At 44.7% G+C, this 20,471-nt stretch overlaps 1 protein-coding gene and 1 long non-coding RNA gene across 4 annotated transcripts in view; one reads left to right on the forward strand and one right to left on the reverse strand.

Moving 5' to 3' along the window:
- Nucleotides 1-14,580, forward strand: part of SCN2B (sodium voltage-gated channel beta subunit 2) — a 43,931-nt gene extending 29,351 nt beyond the window's left edge. For both annotated transcript variants that reach the window (XM_088455991.1, XM_088455990.1), the window contains exon 5: nt 10,875-14,580. Coding sequence is in view for 1 of the 2 variants with exons in the window: in XM_088455990.1 (XP_088312116.1) it covers nt 10,875-10,898 (24 nt within the window). In the remaining variant the exon portion in view is untranslated. The remainder of the gene's footprint in view (nt 1-10,874) is intronic.
- Nucleotides 1-20,471, reverse strand: part of LOC148477908 (uncharacterized) — a 73,993-nt gene that overhangs the window by 35,844 nt on the left and 17,678 nt on the right. The window lies entirely within an intron of this gene.

The raw sequence follows: 20,471 nt of genomic DNA on the forward strand, positions 1-20,471 counted from the left end.
GTGCCCCTGAGTCTACTGCGCATGCGCAAGTCGATTTCCTCACTGCTCTTGTGCAAAACGCCGTGAAAATGGCAGTGGCGGCCATTTTCTGGCATTTTGTGCAGGGCTGAGACACCCAACGTGGGACCTCGGAGAGGTAAGTATTAGATAATATGGGTGCATGGTGTGCGGTGCGGGCACCCCTGGTGGGCCTGTGTGCACTGCACACCCTGCATCCATTATAGATACTTCCCTGTACTGTCCCTTCAAGTATGCAGCCATATTGTCAACATTCCCTATGTCAACACTGTAATGTCGAATAGTTCTGAATGTCGGCATCCGCAATATCGACAACTTTGTTCCAAATGTTGACATGTTTATAATGTTGACATGTCAACATTCAACATGTCGACACTGACAAAATGTTGACATTATGAACATACCAGCATTAGGGTTAGGCTGCGGTTGGGGTTAGATAGTATTGTCGAAATGTCTCACAGTCAACATGCATAATGTGAACATGGCGAACATGTTGACGTGACGTCAGTGTCGACAGTGTGAATGTTGATATGGCAAATGTCTACATTGACATCCTGTCGACATTCACAGTGTTGACATTCAGATCATGTTGATTTGGAATGTTTACATAGTGACTGTTGAACTTGTATCGCGTACCCATCTCTTCCATATTCTGCCTTCTATCCAGAAGGCAGAGTATATTATATATTATAGTAGCTGAAGTACCCGGCGTTGCCTGGGTTTAAATCTTCAATTTATTAAGTTATCAATGAGCTGGATGTAGCTGTCAGCATTTTAACAATAATTAGCAGCTTAGCAGCTCTTCCAACACACCCATGAGGAAAGTTCTGCCCGGCGCACTCCGCCATGAGGTCCGACAGGGACTCCAACCACTCCATTAGGCATCCCAGACCAATTGCTACACCTCTGTGAAGTTTTTGTCCAAATCCCTCTAGTGAAAGTCTCAGAACAGGCTCCCCGGGTCAAAGTTCTGCCCAGCATACACCAACGGGAGGTCCGACCAGGACCTCAACCCCTCTAGTATGTCTTCTGGCATCCAATGTTACCACTCTGTGAAGTTTTTATCCACATTCATCCAGTGGAAGGCTCAGAACAGACCCCTCAGGTCAAAGTTCTGCCCAGCGTACACCAACCAGGTATGACCAGGACCCTAACTCCCCTAAAATCTGGCCAGGATCCTACTGGACCACCTCGCATTGGTTTCATCCCAATCGGTGCAGGGGTGTTCGAATGCAGACAGACAAGCAAACAAACAGACCAATACATTTTATATACAAGATATTATTGCCAATTATCACAGCAATAAGAAATTAACCATCACCCATATGTATAAAGAAAAACACATACAGGGACATGGGTACCAAAAGTAGCCTGTCCCTGCGATGTGTTATAAGTGAAATGATCGCTGATGAGATCACTCACTTCTCCTTCAGGATCCAAATGCACAACTGTACAAATATGTGACCATAAATAATTTGTGGAATTCCCTTGGAATATATCATGTGTCCTTAGGGTGCCTTTGTTACATAATTTAATATTAAAAAGATGGGTTGGTGTTCCTAAGTAGCACTAGGTACAGGACCTACAAGATCTATTACTGTCTTCTCAAGAGAAACTACAGTACATTTGCACAAAGTTGGAAAACCAGCATATGTCCCATTATCAGTCATTCTGTCCTTTTTTTTTTTTAACTACACCCCCAGGTCAATACCATTTTAGGACAAAATGTAATCCACAACAAATTTTGGAAATATGTTATGAGATTTGGCAGCAAACTGCAAAAATCTATAGGGGAACTTGCAGATACACTTAGGGGAGAATACAATTAGCTGCGATAAACATAATTTTTTCATGCGTTAACTTATCAAACCTATCGTCCCTTAAAATTCACTTTTCGCCTATATGCGTGCTCCCGTTTTTCGCACAATTCGATTTGAAAAGTCATCTTCTGGCATTCACATGATAATTCTGTCAGGTTTTACACACAATAAGTATAGGTGAAAATGGGGAAATCTGTCTGTACTTCCAAAAAAGGCAAACTCATATAGGATAACAGTATAGAAGTCTATTAGTGGCTATAATAAAAGTATTTGGGGTTCTTAAATTGTGTCAAATGGCTGCACCAAGCATTTTTCTAACAGTGAAAAAATTATAGAAAGCGAGTGTTTTTGTTTGCTAAATAAATATTCTACTTAAATTGTGGGTGCATAAAAATGCCTATAAGTACATATTTGTGTCATTTTAAGCCACTTTTAAAACAAAACTTCAAAATAAACCTCTTAACACCCACCTGCAATCTTAAAAACACCTGTCCCATTCATACAGCACCCCTATACATCTGTCCCACATCAATTAACCCATTTATCTGCACTTTGCACATTTTCACTCCAAAAATTACTTGTCATTATTGGACAAATTTTGGGGTCTATTTACTAAGCCTTGGATGGAGAAGAATTGAACGGAGATAAAGTACCAGCCAATCAGCTCCTAAACGCCATGTCACAGGCTGAGCTTGAAAAATGACAGTTAGACCCTTAAGCTACTTAAAAAAATATTTTTGTCTAATTAGTCATTAATGAGGGTGTCCCAGTGGTTCTGAACCAAGTCCCGACTATTTTTACCTTAAAATAGGGATTTTCCCCAACTTTTCACCTGCTCAGGAGGTGGTGAAAAGGAATGTGTCTTAAACTCTATGAAAAATTATTGCGTATTAACTTGCGGGCTAATTGAATAGGGTAAAAAAATGAAAACGGGTTATCGCCCCAGCCCAAGCTCTTCTCCTAGGGTTATATTTATGCTTTATTTATATGTTTTAAATAGTATAAACAGGAACATGAAACAAATATAGGAACAGGAAATAAAATGTCATTACACGCAGAGATGTCTATTAATGTAAACACTACATGGCCAGTTATTCACACATGGACAAGGTCAGCAGTCTGTGTCAGCAGCAAGTCAGAGAGATGTTGCTATATCAGCATATTGGGTTACAGAGTGTTCCAGAATGGAAAGTCATACTTGGGGCTATGTATGCAGGGGTGTGTGTTTCAGAGTGTGTCAGACTTAAAGCTGTGTAAAAGCTGCGCTACCGTAGCCCACAGCTCCAGCCTAGAGAACCAAGCTAAAACATGGACTACAAATGGGTCGATACTCCACGCAAAGAATAAGTGGCTACCAGCCTGGGTGTGTTTCCTCATGAGATAGTGGGACATGCAGCCACAGGTAAACCAAGCGCTTTGATTGTAGGATGTTGGCCGCCCCCTCACTTCTTATGGTAACAAAATACTGTCCATGTCAAGCAACTAAAACACAAAATGAAGTAGAGCACCATCACTTTAAAATAAACATAAGTATTTTCTCTAAATCCATATATAGAGACTTGTGACAACAAATGAAGTTGTACTAGCCTTAAGAATTCTAGCACAGGATGTAATAAACACCTGTGGGTTTGAGACTTTAAGGTAAATTACACTTTTGAAGTCCAGCACCTTGAAAATTTTACCTGAAGACACCTGAGCAACCATTTTACTCTGTTTGCAATAATAAACAGGAAAATACATGGATAAAGGAAGAAAATAAATAAAATAAGGGGGGGGGGTGTAGTCGACATCCCGGCTAGCGGCATGCCGATGGTCTGAATACCGGCGCCAAAATCGCACTGGGGGAAGGTTAGGGTTGCAACCAGGAGGGAGGGTTAGGGTTAGGGGACAGAAAAATGCTTACCTGTCTTCCCTATGGGTGTAGGGATTGTGGCTGTCGGGATGCCACTGTCGGTATTGTGACTTGCGGCATACCGACAGCCGGGATTTCATACCCAACCCTATGAGGGAGAAAGAGATCCTTGCCTACTTTCCTGGACTATCCGGGAGACTTGCGAATTTTGTAGAGTTCTCCCCCAACTTGCGGGACAGTAGATCAGCCTCTCCAGTGAAGCGGACAGTCTCGCCGCTCGCTGTTGCAATTTGCACAATCATGGCTCTGCCCCCTGCTGCTGCACATCACGTCATTGCACAGAGAGGTCACAGTGCATCCGGCACCTTCCATTTTTACCTCAGAGGGGAGGATTTAAAAGGGCAAAATACAACATACAGCTGAGACTGACAACACACAGATAACAAGACCATGAAACAAAAGGAGATCAAATTGATATTGGTGCTCAGACAGCAAACCATAATATAATTAGGGGTGAGCGGGTTCGGATTTCTGAAATCCGAACCCCCCCGAGCCCCCCCGATCCGAGGCAGATCCGAGTCAGGCTTGACTTTTCCCGCCTGACTCGGATCTGAAATCGAGGCAAAACGTCATCATCCCGCCTTCCGGGTCTCGCGGGTTTTGGATCCTATATAAGGTACCCGCGTCGGCGCCATTTTCTCACTCGGCTGTGGACAGTTAGGGCTGGCTGGGCTGTGTAGTGTAGTGTAGTGCAGAGTAGTGTTGTGCTGTGCTGTGCTGCGCTGTGCTGCTGTTGTCCATAGGGGCTGTGTCCACTACTTCAAAGTCCATAGGGGCTGGCTGTGTTGTGCTGTGCTGCTGTTGTTAATAGGGGCTGTGTCCACTACTTCAAGTCCATAGGGGCTGACTGGACTGTGTTGTGCAGTCAGTTCTCCATAGGGGCTGTGTCCACTCCAAAGTCCTGTGCAGTGTCCCAGTCCTAAAGGGGTGCTGTAGTGTTGTCCAGGGGGTGCTCTGTCCGTCAGGGGTGCTCCCCCCAAGTGCTAAAAAAAAATATTTTTTCTGTGTTTATGAATTGTGTGCGCAGTAGCCGCACATGCATCAACAAAGTAGTGCCAAGCGTGCGCCTGTGTCATAAGTAAAGGGCCGGCTGGCTTGACCGTTAAAGGGTGCTGTAACCCCCAAAGTACACTCCAAACCAAATAAAAAAATATTTTCTGTGTTTGTGAATTGTGTGCGCAGTAGCCGCACGTGCATCAACAAAGGAGCAGCGCCAAGCGTGCGCCTGTGTGATAAGTAAAGGGCCGGCTGGTTTGACCGTTAAAGGGTGCTGTAACCCCCAAAGTACACTCCAAACCAAATAAAAAAATATTTTCTGTGTTTGTGAATTGTGTGCGCAGTAGCCGCACGTGCATCAACAAAGTAGTGCCAAGCGTGCGCCTGTGTCATAAGTAAAGGGCCAGCTGGCTTGACCGTTAAAGGGTGCTGTAACCCCCAAAGTAAAGGGCCGGCTGGCTTGACCGTTAAAGGGTGCTGTAACCCCCAAAGTACACTCCAGTCCAAACCAAATAAAAAAATATTTTCTGTGTTTGTGAATTGTGTGCGCAGTAGCCGCACGTGCATCAACAAAGGAGCAGCGCCAAGCGTGCGCCTGTGTCATAAGTAAAGGGCCGGCTGGCTTGACCGTTAAAGGGTGCTGTAACCCCCAAAGTACACTCCAAACCAAATAAAAAAATATTTTCTGTGTTTGTGTGCGCCTTAGCCGCACGTATATATCAAATTGATATAACATAAATGGAGGACCAAACTTTCTCCGATAAAAATAAAATAGAGAAAGATCAAGAACCACTTCCTCCTAGTGCTGAAGCTGCTGCCACTAGTCATGACATAGACGATAACATGCCATCAACGTCGTCTGCCAAGGCCGATGCCCAATGTCATAGTAGAAGCCACATACAATCCCAAATGACAAAGTTCAGGAAAATTACCTTTAAAAAAACATTTAAATCATCTGAAGAGAAACGTAAACTTGCCAATATGCCATTTATGACACGGAGTGGCAAGGAACGGCTAAGGTCTTTCCCTATGACTAGTGTGTGTCATACTAGTATGACTAGTATGTTCATGACTAGTGGTTCAGCTTCACATGACGATGGAAGCCCTCCTCCCGCTAAAAAAATCAAACGAGATAAGCTGGCAAAAGCACAGCAAAGAACTGTGCGTTCTAAGACGATATCACAAATCCCCAAGGAGAGTCCAAGTGTGGTGGCGGTTGCGATGCCTGACCTTCCCAGCACTGGACGGGAAGAGGTGGCTCTTTCCACCATTTGCACGCCCCCTGCAAGTGCTGAAAGGAGCACCCACAGTCCACTTGCTGATATGCAAATTGAAGATGTCACTGTTGAAGTACAACAGGATGAGGATACTGGTGTAGCTGGCGCTGAGGAGGAAGTTGGCGAGGAGGATTCTGATGGTGATGTGGTTTGTTTAAATCAGGCTCCGGGGGAGACAGTTGTTGTCCGTGGGATGAAAAAGCCCATCACGGTCATGCCTGGGCAGAAGACCAAACATTCCACCTCTTTGGTCTGGCAATATTTCTATCCAAATCCGGACAACAACTGTCTTGCCATATGTACCATATGTAAAGGTGGAATAAGTAGGGGTAGGGCCGTTAACCACCTAGGAACATCCTCCCTTATACGGCACCTGCAGCGCGTTCATAATAAGTTACTGTCAAGTTCAGAAACTTTGGCTAAGACCGTAAGCAGTCCAGGGACACCTAAATCCCGTTGTCCTGTTGTATCCAAGCGCCTGCAAACCACACCGTCAACTCCCTCCTCGTCAATTATCTCCTTAGTCAGGATCGGAAGTAGTCCTGCAGGCCATGTCACTGGCATGACTGACTCTCCTATCCGGGATTCCTCCGGAGGATCCTACATTGCTACGCCTACTGCTGCCGCTGCTGCTGTTGCTGCTGCTGGGAGTCGTTCATCATCCCAGAGAGGAAGTAGGAACACCACTACTTTTACTAAACAATTGACCCTCCAACAGTCCTTAGCGAGGAGGATGAAGTACGACAGCAGTCATCCTGAAGCAAAACGTATAACTGAGGCCTTGACTGCTATGTTGGTGTTAGACGTGCGTCCGGTATCCGCCATTAGTGCAGTGGGATTTAGACAATTGATGGAGGTAGCGTGTCCCCGGTTCCAAATCCCGTCTAGATTCCACTTCACTAGGCAGGCGATACCGAGACTGTACAGAAACGTCAGAAAAAGTGTCCTCAGTGTCCTGAAAAATGCCGTTGTACCCAATGTCCACTTAACCACGGACATGTGGACAAGTGGAACAGGGCAGACTAAGGAATATATGACTGTGACAGCCCACTGGATAGATGTATCACCTTACGCAGCAACAGCAGCAACGTCACCAGTAGCAGCATCTCAGAAATGCCAGCTCGTTCCAAGGCAGGCTATGCTGTGTATCACCGGTTTCAGTAAGAGGCACACCGCCGACAACCTCTTAGAGAAACTGAGGGAAATCATCGCCCAGTGGCTTAGCCCACTTAGACTCTCCTGGGGATTTGTGATATCTGACAACGCCACCAATATTGTGCGGGCATTACATCTGGGCAAATTCCAGCACGTCCCATGTTTTGCTCACACAATAAACTTGGTGGTGCAGAATTTTCTGAAAAGTGACAGGGGCGTGCAGGAGACGCTTTGGGTGGCCCGAAAAATTTCTGGCCACTTTCGCCATTCAGCGACTGCATGCCGAACACTGGAGCGCCAGCAAACACTCTTGAACCTGCCCCGCCATCACCTGAAGCAAGAGGTTGTGACGCGGTGGAACTCAACCCTCTATATGCTTCAGAGGATGGAGGAGCAGCAAAAGGCCATTACAAGCCTATACATCCACCTATGACATAGGCAAAGGAGGGGGTATGCACCTGACTCAAGCGCAGTGGAGAATGATTTCCGTGTTGTGCAAGGTTCTCCAGCCCTTCGAACTTGCCACACGTGAAGTCAGTTCAGACACTGCCAGCTTGAGTCAGGTCATTCACCTCATCAGGCTTTTGCAGAAGCAGCTGGAGAAAGTGAAGGAGGAGCTAAGACGGAGCGATTCCGCTCGGCATGTGGGACTTGTGGATGAAGCCCTTCATTCGCTTTGCCAGGATTCCAGGGTTGTCAATCTGTTGAAATCAAACCACTACATTTTGGCCACCGTGCTCGATCCTAGGTTTAAAGCCTATGTGGTGTCTCTCTTTCCGGCCGACACAAGCCTGCAGAGGTGCAAAGACCTGCTGGTGAACACACTGTCAGCTGAAGCGGAACGTGACACGTCAATAGCTCCTTCATTTTCTCCCGCAACTGGGGCTGCCAGGAAAAAACGTAGCTATCCTAAGCAACCCGCTGGCGGTGATGCAGGGCAGGCAGGACCAAGTTTGGACATCTGGTCCGGACTGAAGGACCTGGCAACAATTTCTGACATGTCTACTGTCACTACATATGATACTGTCACCATTGACAGAATGGTGGAGGATTACATCGGTGACAGCATCCAAGTAGGCATGTCAGACAGTCCATACCTGTACTGGCAGGAAAAAGAGGCAATTTGGAGGCCCCTGTACAAACTGGCTCTATTTTACCTGAGTTGCCCCCCCTCCAGTGTGTACTCCGAAAGAGTGTTTAGTGCAGCCGGGAACCTTGTCAGCGAAAGGCGTAGGAAGTTGCTTCCACAAAATGTGGAGAAGATGATGTTCATCAAAATGAATTATCAACTCTTCCAGGGAGACCAGCCTCCAGAACGTACAGAGGGACCTGTGGTGGTGGATTCCAGTGGGGACGAGTTAATACTCTGTGAGAATGAGGATGTACACAACACTGAAGAGGGTGAGGAATCTGTGGATGAGGAGGATGATGACGACATCTTGCCTCCGTAGAGCCAGTTTGTGCAGGGACAGATTAATTGCCAGCTTGTTTTGTGGGGGCCCAAACGAACCAATCATTTCAGCCACAGTTGTGTGGCAGACCCTGGCGCTGAAATGATTGCTTTGTTAAAGTGTGCATGTCCTGTTTATACAACATAAGGGTGGGTGGGAGGGCCCAAGGACAATTCCATCTTGCACCTCTTTTTTTTCTTTGCATTATGTACAGTTTGGGGCCTAGTTTTTCAAACTGCCATCCTGTCTGCCACTGCAGTATCACTCCTAGATGGGTCACGTGTTTGTGCCGCCCACTCGTGTCGCTTAGCATAGTCATCCAGCTACCTCCGTGCAACCTTTCGGACATAAAAACACTATTGTGAGGTGTTCAGAATAGACTGGAAATTAGTGGAAATTAAGGTTATTGAGGTTAATAATAGCATAGGAGCAGAAAAACACACACATTCTGTGATTTTAGCTGTTTTTATGCTTTTTTTAAAAAAAATACAGATCCAAAACACAAAACCCAGAACCCAAAACACGGAAGGGTGGTTTTGGCAAAACCAATCCAGATCCAAAACACGAAGAAAGATCCAGATCCAAAACCAAAACACAAAACACGAAAAGTGGCCAGTGCACACCCCTAAATATAATACAAGCTATAACTGCCAATAATTATGGACCTGGCAAAATAAGGCATAGTTGTATCGATAATTAAGGGGTAAATTTACTAAAGTGAGAGTTTTTAGAAATGGAGATGTTGCCCATAGCAACCAATCAGATACATTTATTTAGCACCTTCTAGAACAGGAATGGCCAACCTCTGGCTCTCCAGCTATTGTAAAACTACAAGTCCCAGCATGCACTGCTTCAGTTTTGCTATTAGGGAATGCTAAAACTGTGGCAGGGCATGCTGGGATGTGTAGTTTCACAACAGCTGGAGAGCCACAGGTTAGCCAGGCCTGTTCTAGAAGATAATAGCTAGAATCTGATTGGTTGCTATGGGCAACATCTCCACTTCTAAAAACTCTCACTTTAGTAAATATGCCGCTAAGATTCCAGGAACAATGTGATTGACAGGCTGTGGCCATTTGGGGGGTGGTCAAACTCCATTCCAGAAAACAAGGGCATGTCGCCCCCAGTTTTCTAGGAGTGCCGAGATCAGGCTAAGGAGCTCCGAGACCCAATCTGAGTAACCTCAGGGTTACTCAGATTGCTGATGGTCTCCCAGAAGATCCGAGGCTACGCCTTAGGACTCAGCACTCGGATATGCGATCTGTGCAATACCGTAGAACTCTGATTCAGGCCCTAAGTGAATAAAAGGAGCTGAGCTGTTGTGTGATTTTAGTTTGTATTCTAGCTACATCCCTTGTAGTAATGTTTACTATCTATAACTAGGGCAGCACAGTGGTTAGCATTGCTGCTGGGGCAATGGGCTGTACTCCATACCTCCCAACCATCCTGATTTTAACAGGACAGTCCGGATTTGCTGTGTTCAGCCAGTCTTGTGGAATGTTGTATTTTATATCCATTATGAGCAAGATGTTGTGTGCAGCATCTCAAGCATGTTTTAGGAGTGGAAGGAGGTTGGGGGGTGGCCTAGAACAACAGAAGTGATAATCCTGTGTGTGACCATGCCCTCTGATGATGATGGGAGTTAAGTTTTTCCAATATCTGACTATTTAGGAGGAGTAAGTAAGTATTTTTGCGCTGTGTTAAGCTGGCCACACACTAGACCAACTTACATCCAACCATCAACTACAATGAAAATCTGGTAAGGGATGAAAGCAAATGACAATCAGCAATTTGCTCCCAAACGCCGGAAAATGGACAAAAACTGTTGTTTGAACAAATTGTTTAGATCAAACATTTAACAAACTTGTCTAACCGACCATTTTCATCTGTTTTCTGGCATTTAGGAGCAAATTGCTGATCATCAGTTACTCCCATACATTACCAGATTTTCATTCCAACCAATCAACTAGTTGGATGGTTGGATGAAAGTTGGTCTAGTGTGTGGCTAGCTTTAGTCTGTTCACCCTGTGTTTGCATGGGTTTCCTCTGATCAAGTCTCTTCCCAGTGTCCAAATGCATGCTGGTAGGTTAACGTTTGTATGTGGCAGAGAATTTACCCTGTAAGCAACACTTGGGTGGGTCTCTGTAATAGCATGGCATTGTATAAGTGAAGGGTAATAATAATATAACTACTAATATTGGTCTTTCTCTGCCTCTCTTTCTCCTTTTCCATTGTCCATCACTACAGGCATCCATCCCTGAGGTTCTATGACTTGTCCCCATTACATACGGAGTGAAGTGGTTTCCCTGGCAGAAGATGATGATATTGTTCATAGAAAATATTAATAATGCTCTGACATTCATTTGAACATTAATCAGCTCCAGGGCATGAATAGTACGTGACACACACTGTTTATAATTCTAACAGACTGTGGGAACCCTTCTCCTGTGTATGATCCTTGCTGACCTCCTGACGGAAGCACTTCTGCTATTTGTAATCCTGACACATGTAGTGCACCCTTGTTCTGTCTGTCACCAGGCTCTGTGTGTTCTTGAGTGAAAGGCTGAAGTAGTATATGTGTATGTGGTCCTGACAGATGGCAGCATCTCTACCCCATCTGTAAACCTGTGGGTGTTAATCTGATAGTGAGTGAAGTCACTTTTTTATTTTAAAGATCACTAACATAATGAAGGAACTTCCCTAGCACTGCACAGGTTCTGTTCATAATACTAATGTGGGCCTCTGAGCCTTCACTTGCGGTCCCCAGCTTCTTCCTGCTTGAGGGGGGAGATGTATGAAAGCTTTGAGAGAGAGAAAGTGGAGAGAGATAAAATACCAACAAATCCGCTGCTATCTGTCATTTTACAGGCTGCGTTTGCAAAATGACAGTTAGGAGCTGGTTGGTTGGTACTTTGGGGGTCATTCAGAGTCGGTCGCAAGCGCTGAGCACTCGCAACCGACTCGATGCTGCCCCACTGGGCTTGCGCACAACGGAGCTGGCTCTGTCATGCGCATGCGCTAGACCCGGCTAGCGAAGGACGCTCCTTCGCCAGGGGTTTCGCAGCAGACGGGGCGAGCTGTCGATGGTGAGTGACAGCTCACCCCGTTTGGGAGGCGGGCAGGGGGCGTGCCTGCCCAAACGGAGGCGTTCCCGCAGGAACGCTTGCCTTTTGGGGACGGCCCCACTGACATCATTGCTGATGTGATGTCAGTGGGGAGCTTCCTGCTCGATCAGAGCAGGAAGCTCCCTGGGGCTTAAGAGTGCCCAGACCCAACCTAATGGATCTGGTCGTAAGCCCCAATGGTTGCGATGGTCTTGACCATCGCGATCATCACCCATGTCGGTCGCAAGAGCTGTGGGTGTTAACCCACAGCTTAGCGATCGACAAGGAGGCGGTCGTTCAGACTGCAAGCGGCTGCCCTGATTCAGTGCGACCGCTTACAACTAACGACCGCCTCTGAATGAGGTCCTTTATCTCTCTCCACTTTATCTCTCTCCAAGGCTTAAAACATCTCCCCCTTAGTGTCAAATCTGTTTAAGATGCCTGCTGATATGTTGTTACATAAAGGTTTCTCATTCATTGATCATATGTATCTGATTAACTTGCTACTGATATTAAAAGTAACGTACGTCCCTTCAGAAAGTTAGAGCCTCTAACCTCCAGTACAGATGTACTGTATGTTATTTTTAATGTTTAACTTAGAGGGTCACCTAGTGCAGCCCCTGTAGTAGATCTGGTTGTCTATATCTGCTTTACTGTTATAAGCAGCAGTCGTGGCTCATTACTCACGCGGGTCCAGGCCGTAGCTAGGATGCCGCTTCATTATGGCCGCACTGGTGCCTGCTCCAGCTGGTTGCTAGGCAACCGGGACACCAAGCAACCGCGGGGTATGCTGGTCCCGGCTGGGGCTAGCAGCTAAGACGCCGGCTACGTGCAGCACTGTAGCTGCTGGATATTTTTCTATTAGGGGGCTGGTTCCTTTTGCCTACATCCCATTGGTGTAGGCTCCTGTTAAAAGGCAATCAGTCCCGCAGATCCCTGCCAGTGATAGTTTATAACTTGGTGTATCTAGAGGGGCCTGTTCCTGTCACTCTGTGTTCTGGAAAACGTCTACTGCCTGCGTCTCACAGTGTGTAGCACTTCTAGTTATTCTAGCCTGCCCTGGGTTTGTCTATAGCCCTGTCTCCGTTGCTATTCATTATTGCTGTTTAGTCTCTGAGCAACTTTAACTCCATTCGCTCCTGCTGCATTTATCACCTGCAGGCTACCCCACCATTAGCCCTGCTCAGCGAATGTGTCTGTTCATATAAGACTGTCTTTTTGCCTCTGTCCAGCCCCGTGAATTACCTTTGTGGACCTACTTCTTCGGTCCTGACTCAGTAATTGTTCTTTATGCTCCCTTCCCAGCATATCTTGCGATCTCCTGATATTTGTAAAAAGCCCCTACTGTCTGGAAGGTTAAGACCTTGCGGCATCCTAAGTAGCGGTGATTGTATCCAACTCTAAGGGAACAACGGACAGTTATTATAGGCAAAAGTTCTTCCAAGTGTGACTCTAGGGGTCCCATATAAATTATTCAGGAGCATCATAACATTTATACGGGCTGTGCAATGCATAGGGACACCTTCTCATTGTATACCCAGGTTAGAAACACTTGCACTGTGCGTGGCAATCTGTGACATGGCTGCTGCTTATAGGTTGGCCTTATTTAGGACCGACATGTTTACAATGAATGAAAGATACAATTTCTGTACAATATTTCAATGGGGACCTGAATGTGCATTATTTAGACTATAGACTGCTATTTAGTTCACTGACATTTTTATAAGGTATTTGCTTTATAAATAGAAGGTAATGCAACTTATGTTTATTCTTTCTGTAAAATAGAGAACCTATAGAGGTTAAACTTGGGACCCACATATACATTTTACAAAATAATGTTTACTATCAGGATGATTTCCACTGAATCCAGCACAGCAAATGCACTGCCAACATACCTGCCAATATTTAAAATTATTTTTTAGGGAAACTTTGCTACTGAACACATATTTGAGTCTGTCAAAAATTGTAGTTTTTTACACGGACCTTAGTGCATGTGAAAACCCACATGAATATGTTTAATTATAGGTTTTTTTGTAGTTTTTTTTAGCATTTGTATTAGTCCTTTATAAAAATAGGTAGTAAGAATTGCATCTGGTATGGAGAATATAAAAAATTGTTCTGTGAAGTCGGTCAATACAAAATGGGAACAACTCAAGGGACAGATGTTTAAAATTTGCATCTGACAAATGGAATCAGGTAGTCCTGTGTGACTGTGTAACAATTACATCAATATGGGTGCAAACAACCTTAATATTGCAGCAATATTGTTTTTAGTTAATTTTGTTTCCATACAAAACACCTTGGGGAGAGATGAACTAAGCCTTGGGGTAGAGATACAGTGGCGAGTGATAAAGTACCAACCAATCAGCTTCTAACTGTCATTTTTCAAACACAGCCTGTAAACTGACAGTTAGGAGCTGATTGGTTGGTACTTTATCACTCTCTCCACTTTATCTCCCCCCAAGGCTTAGTGCATCTGCCCCCCCCCCCCCTTGATAGTAAAGAAATGCCTCTTCTAAGTGCAATACTAATTGATGATGCTACATTCTTTCCTATATGTATGAAGATAAGATAAGCTGACTCACGTCAAATGCTGGGTGGTTTTAGCCATTAAGCATTATACACAACAGAAGGGTCTGTCTACATAATGCATTCTCTGTATTTAGGTACTGCATGCCTATGGTAGAGGTAAAAACACAACTACACTGTGTATTCATTCTAAAGCCACAAGGATGAATTTGACAATGAATAGTTGACACAGATTAAAACATTTTCTTTTTGGTTTCGAGTTGGTTGAGTTCAGTACTGTTTGACACAGTATTCAACTGTTCACTTTGTCCATTATTATTTCAGGGATAATAAATGATGTAATCCTAAATCTGTCCCGCTGTGTTTATCTGTAATCTCTCAGCACACTCTCATATACAGTCAAAATATTTACCTTGTTATTATACTCTTGCAAATATAGCATTATTGAGTTTACATTTTTCTCAATCATTCACACTGTAGTAGATCATTATTTATGTACATTTGTACTGGTTACTCAGTGGGCAACACAATGGGACTACCAGCAAATCTATGCACTGTGGGGAAGGGCCATTAATATGTAATATGTAATATGTAGGTCATGCATTTAACACTCTTTAAATTTATTATAGCATAAATTCATTTCACACAGATTATTTGAAAGTTTAAAGGGAATCTCAAGCTTAGAGCAATTCATACCGTATAGCAACCCCCATGGACAGCTAAGTGGTGGCCTCCGCTGTGCTCTGGCTGTTACTGGATTACATCCACAGGTCCTACAGTGAAGATTGATCGCTATCGTATCGAACCAGTCAAAGCAGGTCAATGAGTCAATGGATGACTGGATTGGCTGTAGCTCTTGTCCAATAAGAGCAGCAATACTGTACACACTGAATATAATGTTTAATCTCCCATCCAATGCTGACTGCCACCAGTATCCACTGTCTCTACTTCCAGTTGTCAGTTTGTCAGTGATTGGATGCACTCAGGGGTCCCACTGAGCCCTTATTAGCAGATATATGAACAGACCTTTTAAATATCAATCAAAGCTTGTACAAAACTCATCAAGGTCAGATTAACAATGGGGCAAATGGGTTTACAGCCCCAGGCCTCCACATAAAAATAGGTCCATCACCATGACAACATAATGATGACCAACCACCTATCTGGCTACACAGTCGACCACAAATCATAAGTAATAAAAGTGTATTTCTATTTCTCCTTCCTCCATCTGAGGGATACTCTTGATCATGGGCTGTACTGAGGGTTGTGGAGCTAACAATTGTTTACCTTTATAGGGTATATAAACTCCTCCACTCCAACCCCTTTCTCAGTTTTAATTTAAGTGCTGAAGGAATAGGTCAGCACTAGGTTAGCTGGTATATTTAATTTTTTTATCTCTCTCTCACCGCCACCAACCCCCTCCTTTCCTGTAACACAGCCCCCGGAGTCCTGACATCTCAGGGCTGATGTGGTGCCCGAGACTCATGTGTCTATTTACTAAGCCTTGGAAGGAGATAAAGTGAACTGAGATAAGGCACCAGCCAATCAGCTCCTAACTGCCATATCACAGGCTGTGTTTGAAAAATGACAGTTAGGAGCTGATTGGTTGGGACTTTATCTCCATTCACTTTATCTCCATACAGGGCTTTGTAAATAGACCTGTAAAGAAAAAAGTCTATTCGCGCTGATAAGACACCATTAGTTTATAAAGTAGAATAGAATAATCAGGGGGTCTGATGGTCAATAAAAATATATATATATATTTAATGATATATTCTATATGCAATATATATTTATTCAGACTAGGATATGACTAGCCATATTGGAAACATTTATATTTGAACATGTAACACATACATATGTACCAACAAATACTGCATATAAAAATACATAAAACTAATTGGACAACAATAGTGATCACAATGACTCCATGGAGATCTCCAAGTCTAATCTATAAATGACACTGCTATTAAAAGGACTTAATCCCAGTGGCGTCACAAGAGGGGTGCGGCCCGCACCCGGGTGTCACCTGCCAAGGGGTGACACCAAGGTGCAGGCTCCCCCTCAGTGACAGGAGCTGGGTGCTGCACTGTAATATTAAGTGCAGCACTCGGCCCCTGTCACAGTGAGGGAGCCGGCACTGCCCGTGCCCGCACCTCCTGCACCCCCCACTGTCACCATCCCATTGTTAAGTTTGTTGGCCACGGGCCGGGGACCAGGATCGGGCCGTGAAGCCACACCCCATACCCCTCTGAGACCACGCCCCTTTTTCAGCGGGCGCCGTGGGCATTGCGTCCCTCCCCGCACCGGGTGTCACCGCTGCGCAGTCCATATATTCATAAAATATCGCTTATTCCCCCCAGTAGTGCCCCCCCAAAATGCAGTGCCCCATGTAGTGTTCCCCCTTATGCAGTACCCCCAGTAGCAGTCCCCACAATGCAGTGCGCCCAGTAGCAGTATCCCCTTATGCAGTGCCCTTTATATAGTGCCCCAGCAGTAGTCCCCCCCATGCAGTTTTCCCAGTAGTGGTCCCCTTATGCAGGCACCCAGTAGTGATCCCCCCTATCCAGTGTCCCCCCTAGTGGCCCTTCCTATTATTGCCCCCAGTAGTGGTCCCCCAAGTGCAGTGCCTCTAGTAGTAGGCCCCTTTTATAATGCCCCAAGTGGTAGTTCCCCCCCAAGTAGTAGTCCCCAGTAGAGGTTCCCCCTCCTGATTAAATGCCCCCAGTAGAGGTCCTCCCAATAATGGTGCTCCCAGTAGTAGCCACCCCTCCCCCGTTGTGCCCCCACCCCCAGTAGAGGTCCCCCCAGTAGTAGCCACACCCCTCCCCCGTTGTGCCCCCAGTAGTGCAGATAGGTTAAAAAATATATATATATATAAAAATATACTTACCTGAATCCACGCTGCTGCTGCTCCGGTCCGCGATGCCGCTCAACCTGCCCTAGCTACGCCACTGATTGGTACATATGTATGTGTTACATGTTCAAATATAAATGTTTGCAATATGGCTAGTCATATGCTAGTCTGAATAAATATATATTGCATATAGAATATATCATTAAATATATATATATTTTTTATTGAACAATAGACCCCCTGATTCTACTTTATAAATGAATGGTGTCTTATCATTGCAAATAGACTTTTTTCTTTGCATGTCTTTGTTACCCCATGTCGCACACATGTAATTTTGCTGCTATTAACAAAAAATATTTTGGTCATTTGACTGCAAGATTATAGAGATATATATGTATAATTTTTATTCATTAGCGTCTAATCTCTTGTTTTTGCAATTTTTAGTAAACAGACCCCTCAAGTAGATAGAGGATGCCGGCGTGGTGAGGGAGGGGCCGGAGAGTAGGGATTCAGGGGCTGTTAACGGCGGTAGGTCGCAAGACTCGCAATAGCCAGCAGCTGCAACATCGTGTCTGGCATCTGCAGCAGTGCGGACCTTGGACACTGGTCCTGGCTCCAGCCTCGAGCAGCAGCTCCTGATGAACCCCTGCTCGCCTGCACCTTATTCAGGTGCCGTGGTCAGGTTCTGCTGCTCAACATAACAAGCTGCGGCCAAGCGGTAAAGGCTGAGCCTGGACCCGCTGCCAAACAGAGGAAGAGTCCCGACGGCATGCTAAGGCCAGCAGTTAAACAAAACAAATGAGTATAGGGTGCTGGTCTACCTGGTGACATTATAGTTAATTGAACTTCAGGTTTCTGTAAGGTACTGCCCACCTTCAATAAATAAAATACAAAGGGGCTCATTTATCATTGTATATTTGAGGTTTAATCCCCGAAAACACCCATTTTCGGGGGTTAACCACAAATATTAAGTTTCCCCTGGATGTATGAAGGAGGAACCACAGCAGGTATCTCCGATACCTGCTGTGATATCTTCCATTCCCGCAGGCAGCCGCATCTCCCATAGGTTTCTGCGGGGGATGGGATGCTGCCAAATTTACCAACATCCGGAATGCGATGCATTCTAGATATTGCCCCTGCAGCTACAGCAATCTGAAGATGGGGTTAGCCGCTGTAGCCTATGGGCTACACCGTGCATAATTAGTCAGGGGAGGGTTTCTCAGGGACCTTCTCCGGCAATGGTGGCCGTGCATGAGCCGTCAGCGTGAATGCACATGCGCAGCAGCCCCGGCAGCTCTCCGGGCACGGGCACCTTTCGCAGCCCATGTCCATGCATGTGCCGGATGAATCATCGCATATTGCAATGCAATCATGGGCGGTATTGTCATGCCCAGATCGCATTGCTATAGCAATCATTAATAAATCATGGCCAAAGTCACGTTATGAAGCACTAGACTCCAAAAGAAAGAAAAGTGCTATTCAACTAATAAAAATAAATTAACTCGACAATTTCCTACAAAAATTTTTTAAGAACCATAAAAAGGCATCAAATTAGTCAAACATAATGTATATCAACAATATGCTCATAAATAACAGTTGAGCAAAGTAATCGGTTATATTAGTAATAGACTATATAATCCATTATTGATAGGCATGTTTAAAATGTATTAATATAGCATGCAGAAAAATGGTTCTGTTTCAACTTTTCGAGTAGCTGTTAGTAAGCAGGCCATTTCACACATAAATTGAGATAGAAAATAATGGGCTCCTTCAGGCTTGTTATTAGTGTTAGTACAGATCAGTCTCACATAAATGGAGATAATTAGGAGTGAACTCCTTTAGGCTTGTTTGTGTCAAAGTCAACAATCAAGAGAAGACTTCACAAGAGTGAATATAGAGGGTTCACCACAAGATGTAAACCATTGGTGAGCTACAAAAACAGGAAGACCAGATTAGAGTTTGCCAAACAACATCTAAAAAAGCCATTATGGTTCTGGAACAACATCCTATGGACAGATGAGACAAAGATCAACTTGTACCAGAGTGATGGGAAGAGAAGAGTATGGAGAAGGAAAGGAACTGCTCATGATCCAAAACATACCACGTCATCAGTGAAGCATGGTGGTGGTAGCGTCATGGCGTGGGCATGTATGGCTGCCAATGGAACTGGTTCCCTTGTATTTATTGATGATGTGACTGCTGACAAAAGCAGCAGAATGAATTCTGAAGTGTTTCGGGCAATATTATATGCTCATATTCAGTCAAATGCTTCAGAACTCATTGGACGGCGCTTCACAGTGCAGATGGACAATGACCCGAATCATACTGCAAAAGCAACCAAAGAGTTTTTTAAGGCTAAAACGTGGAATGTTATGCAATGGCCAAGTCAATCCCCTGACCTGAATCCGATTGTGCGTGCATTTCACTTGATGAAGACAAAACTGAAGGGAAAATGCCCCAAGAACAAGCAGGAATTGAAGACATTTGCAGTAGAGGTCTGGCAGAGCATCACCAGGGATGAAACCCAGCGTCTGGTGATGTTTATGCATTCCAGACTTCAGGCTGTAATTGCCTGCAAAGGATTTGCAACAAAGTACTAAAAAGTGAAAGTTAGATTTAGGATTGTTTAGTTTGTCCCATTACTTTTGGCCCCTTAAAAAGTGGGAGGCACATATAGAAACTGTTGTAATTCCTACACCGTTCACCTGATTTGGATGTAATTACCCTTAAATCTGAAAGTCTGCAGTTAAAGCACATCTTGTTTGTTTCATTTTCAAAGCCATTGTGGTGGTGAATAGAGGCCAAAATATGAAAATTCTGTCAAAGATCCAATATTTATGCACCTGACTGCATGTAGTTGAAGGCAGGGACAGGAAGGGTTGATTGGTAGTAAATTAAATTACATTTTTTGATTCCAAAGTAAATTTTACTCATTCACATCAGTCCTTGCCCCAGAAGAAACCTTGAGTGCTATGCCTGCTGGTGCTGCTGTGAGTGGATTTTCATCCCAGAAGGGATGAAGACATTGTGTATTTTTTCCCAATGGACACAGATTTAAAGAGATGCAAAGAGCTGTTGGTAAGCAAGTTGTCAGCTCAAGTGGCACGTGATGCAGCAGTGGCTTCTCCTTCAGTTTCTCCAGCAAGTGCATCTGCCGAGAAAAAACTAAACTTTCCCCCAAAAAACCCACTGGTGATGCAGATGAGTCAACACAACCAAGTTTATTTGTCTTGTGCCCAGGCATGACAATAGGCTTTTCCTTATCATGGGCAATAACTGTTTCATCCACTGGTGCCTAATTTACACAAACAACATCCTCATCATCAACATGCTCATCAACATCCTCATTAGCAT

This window comes from Taudactylus pleione, unplaced genomic scaffold (assembly GCF_031769625.1).
Source record: "Taudactylus pleione unplaced genomic scaffold, aTauple2 ptg000683l, whole genome shotgun sequence".
NCBI lineage: Eukaryota > Metazoa > Chordata > Amphibia > Anura > Myobatrachidae > Taudactylus > Taudactylus pleione.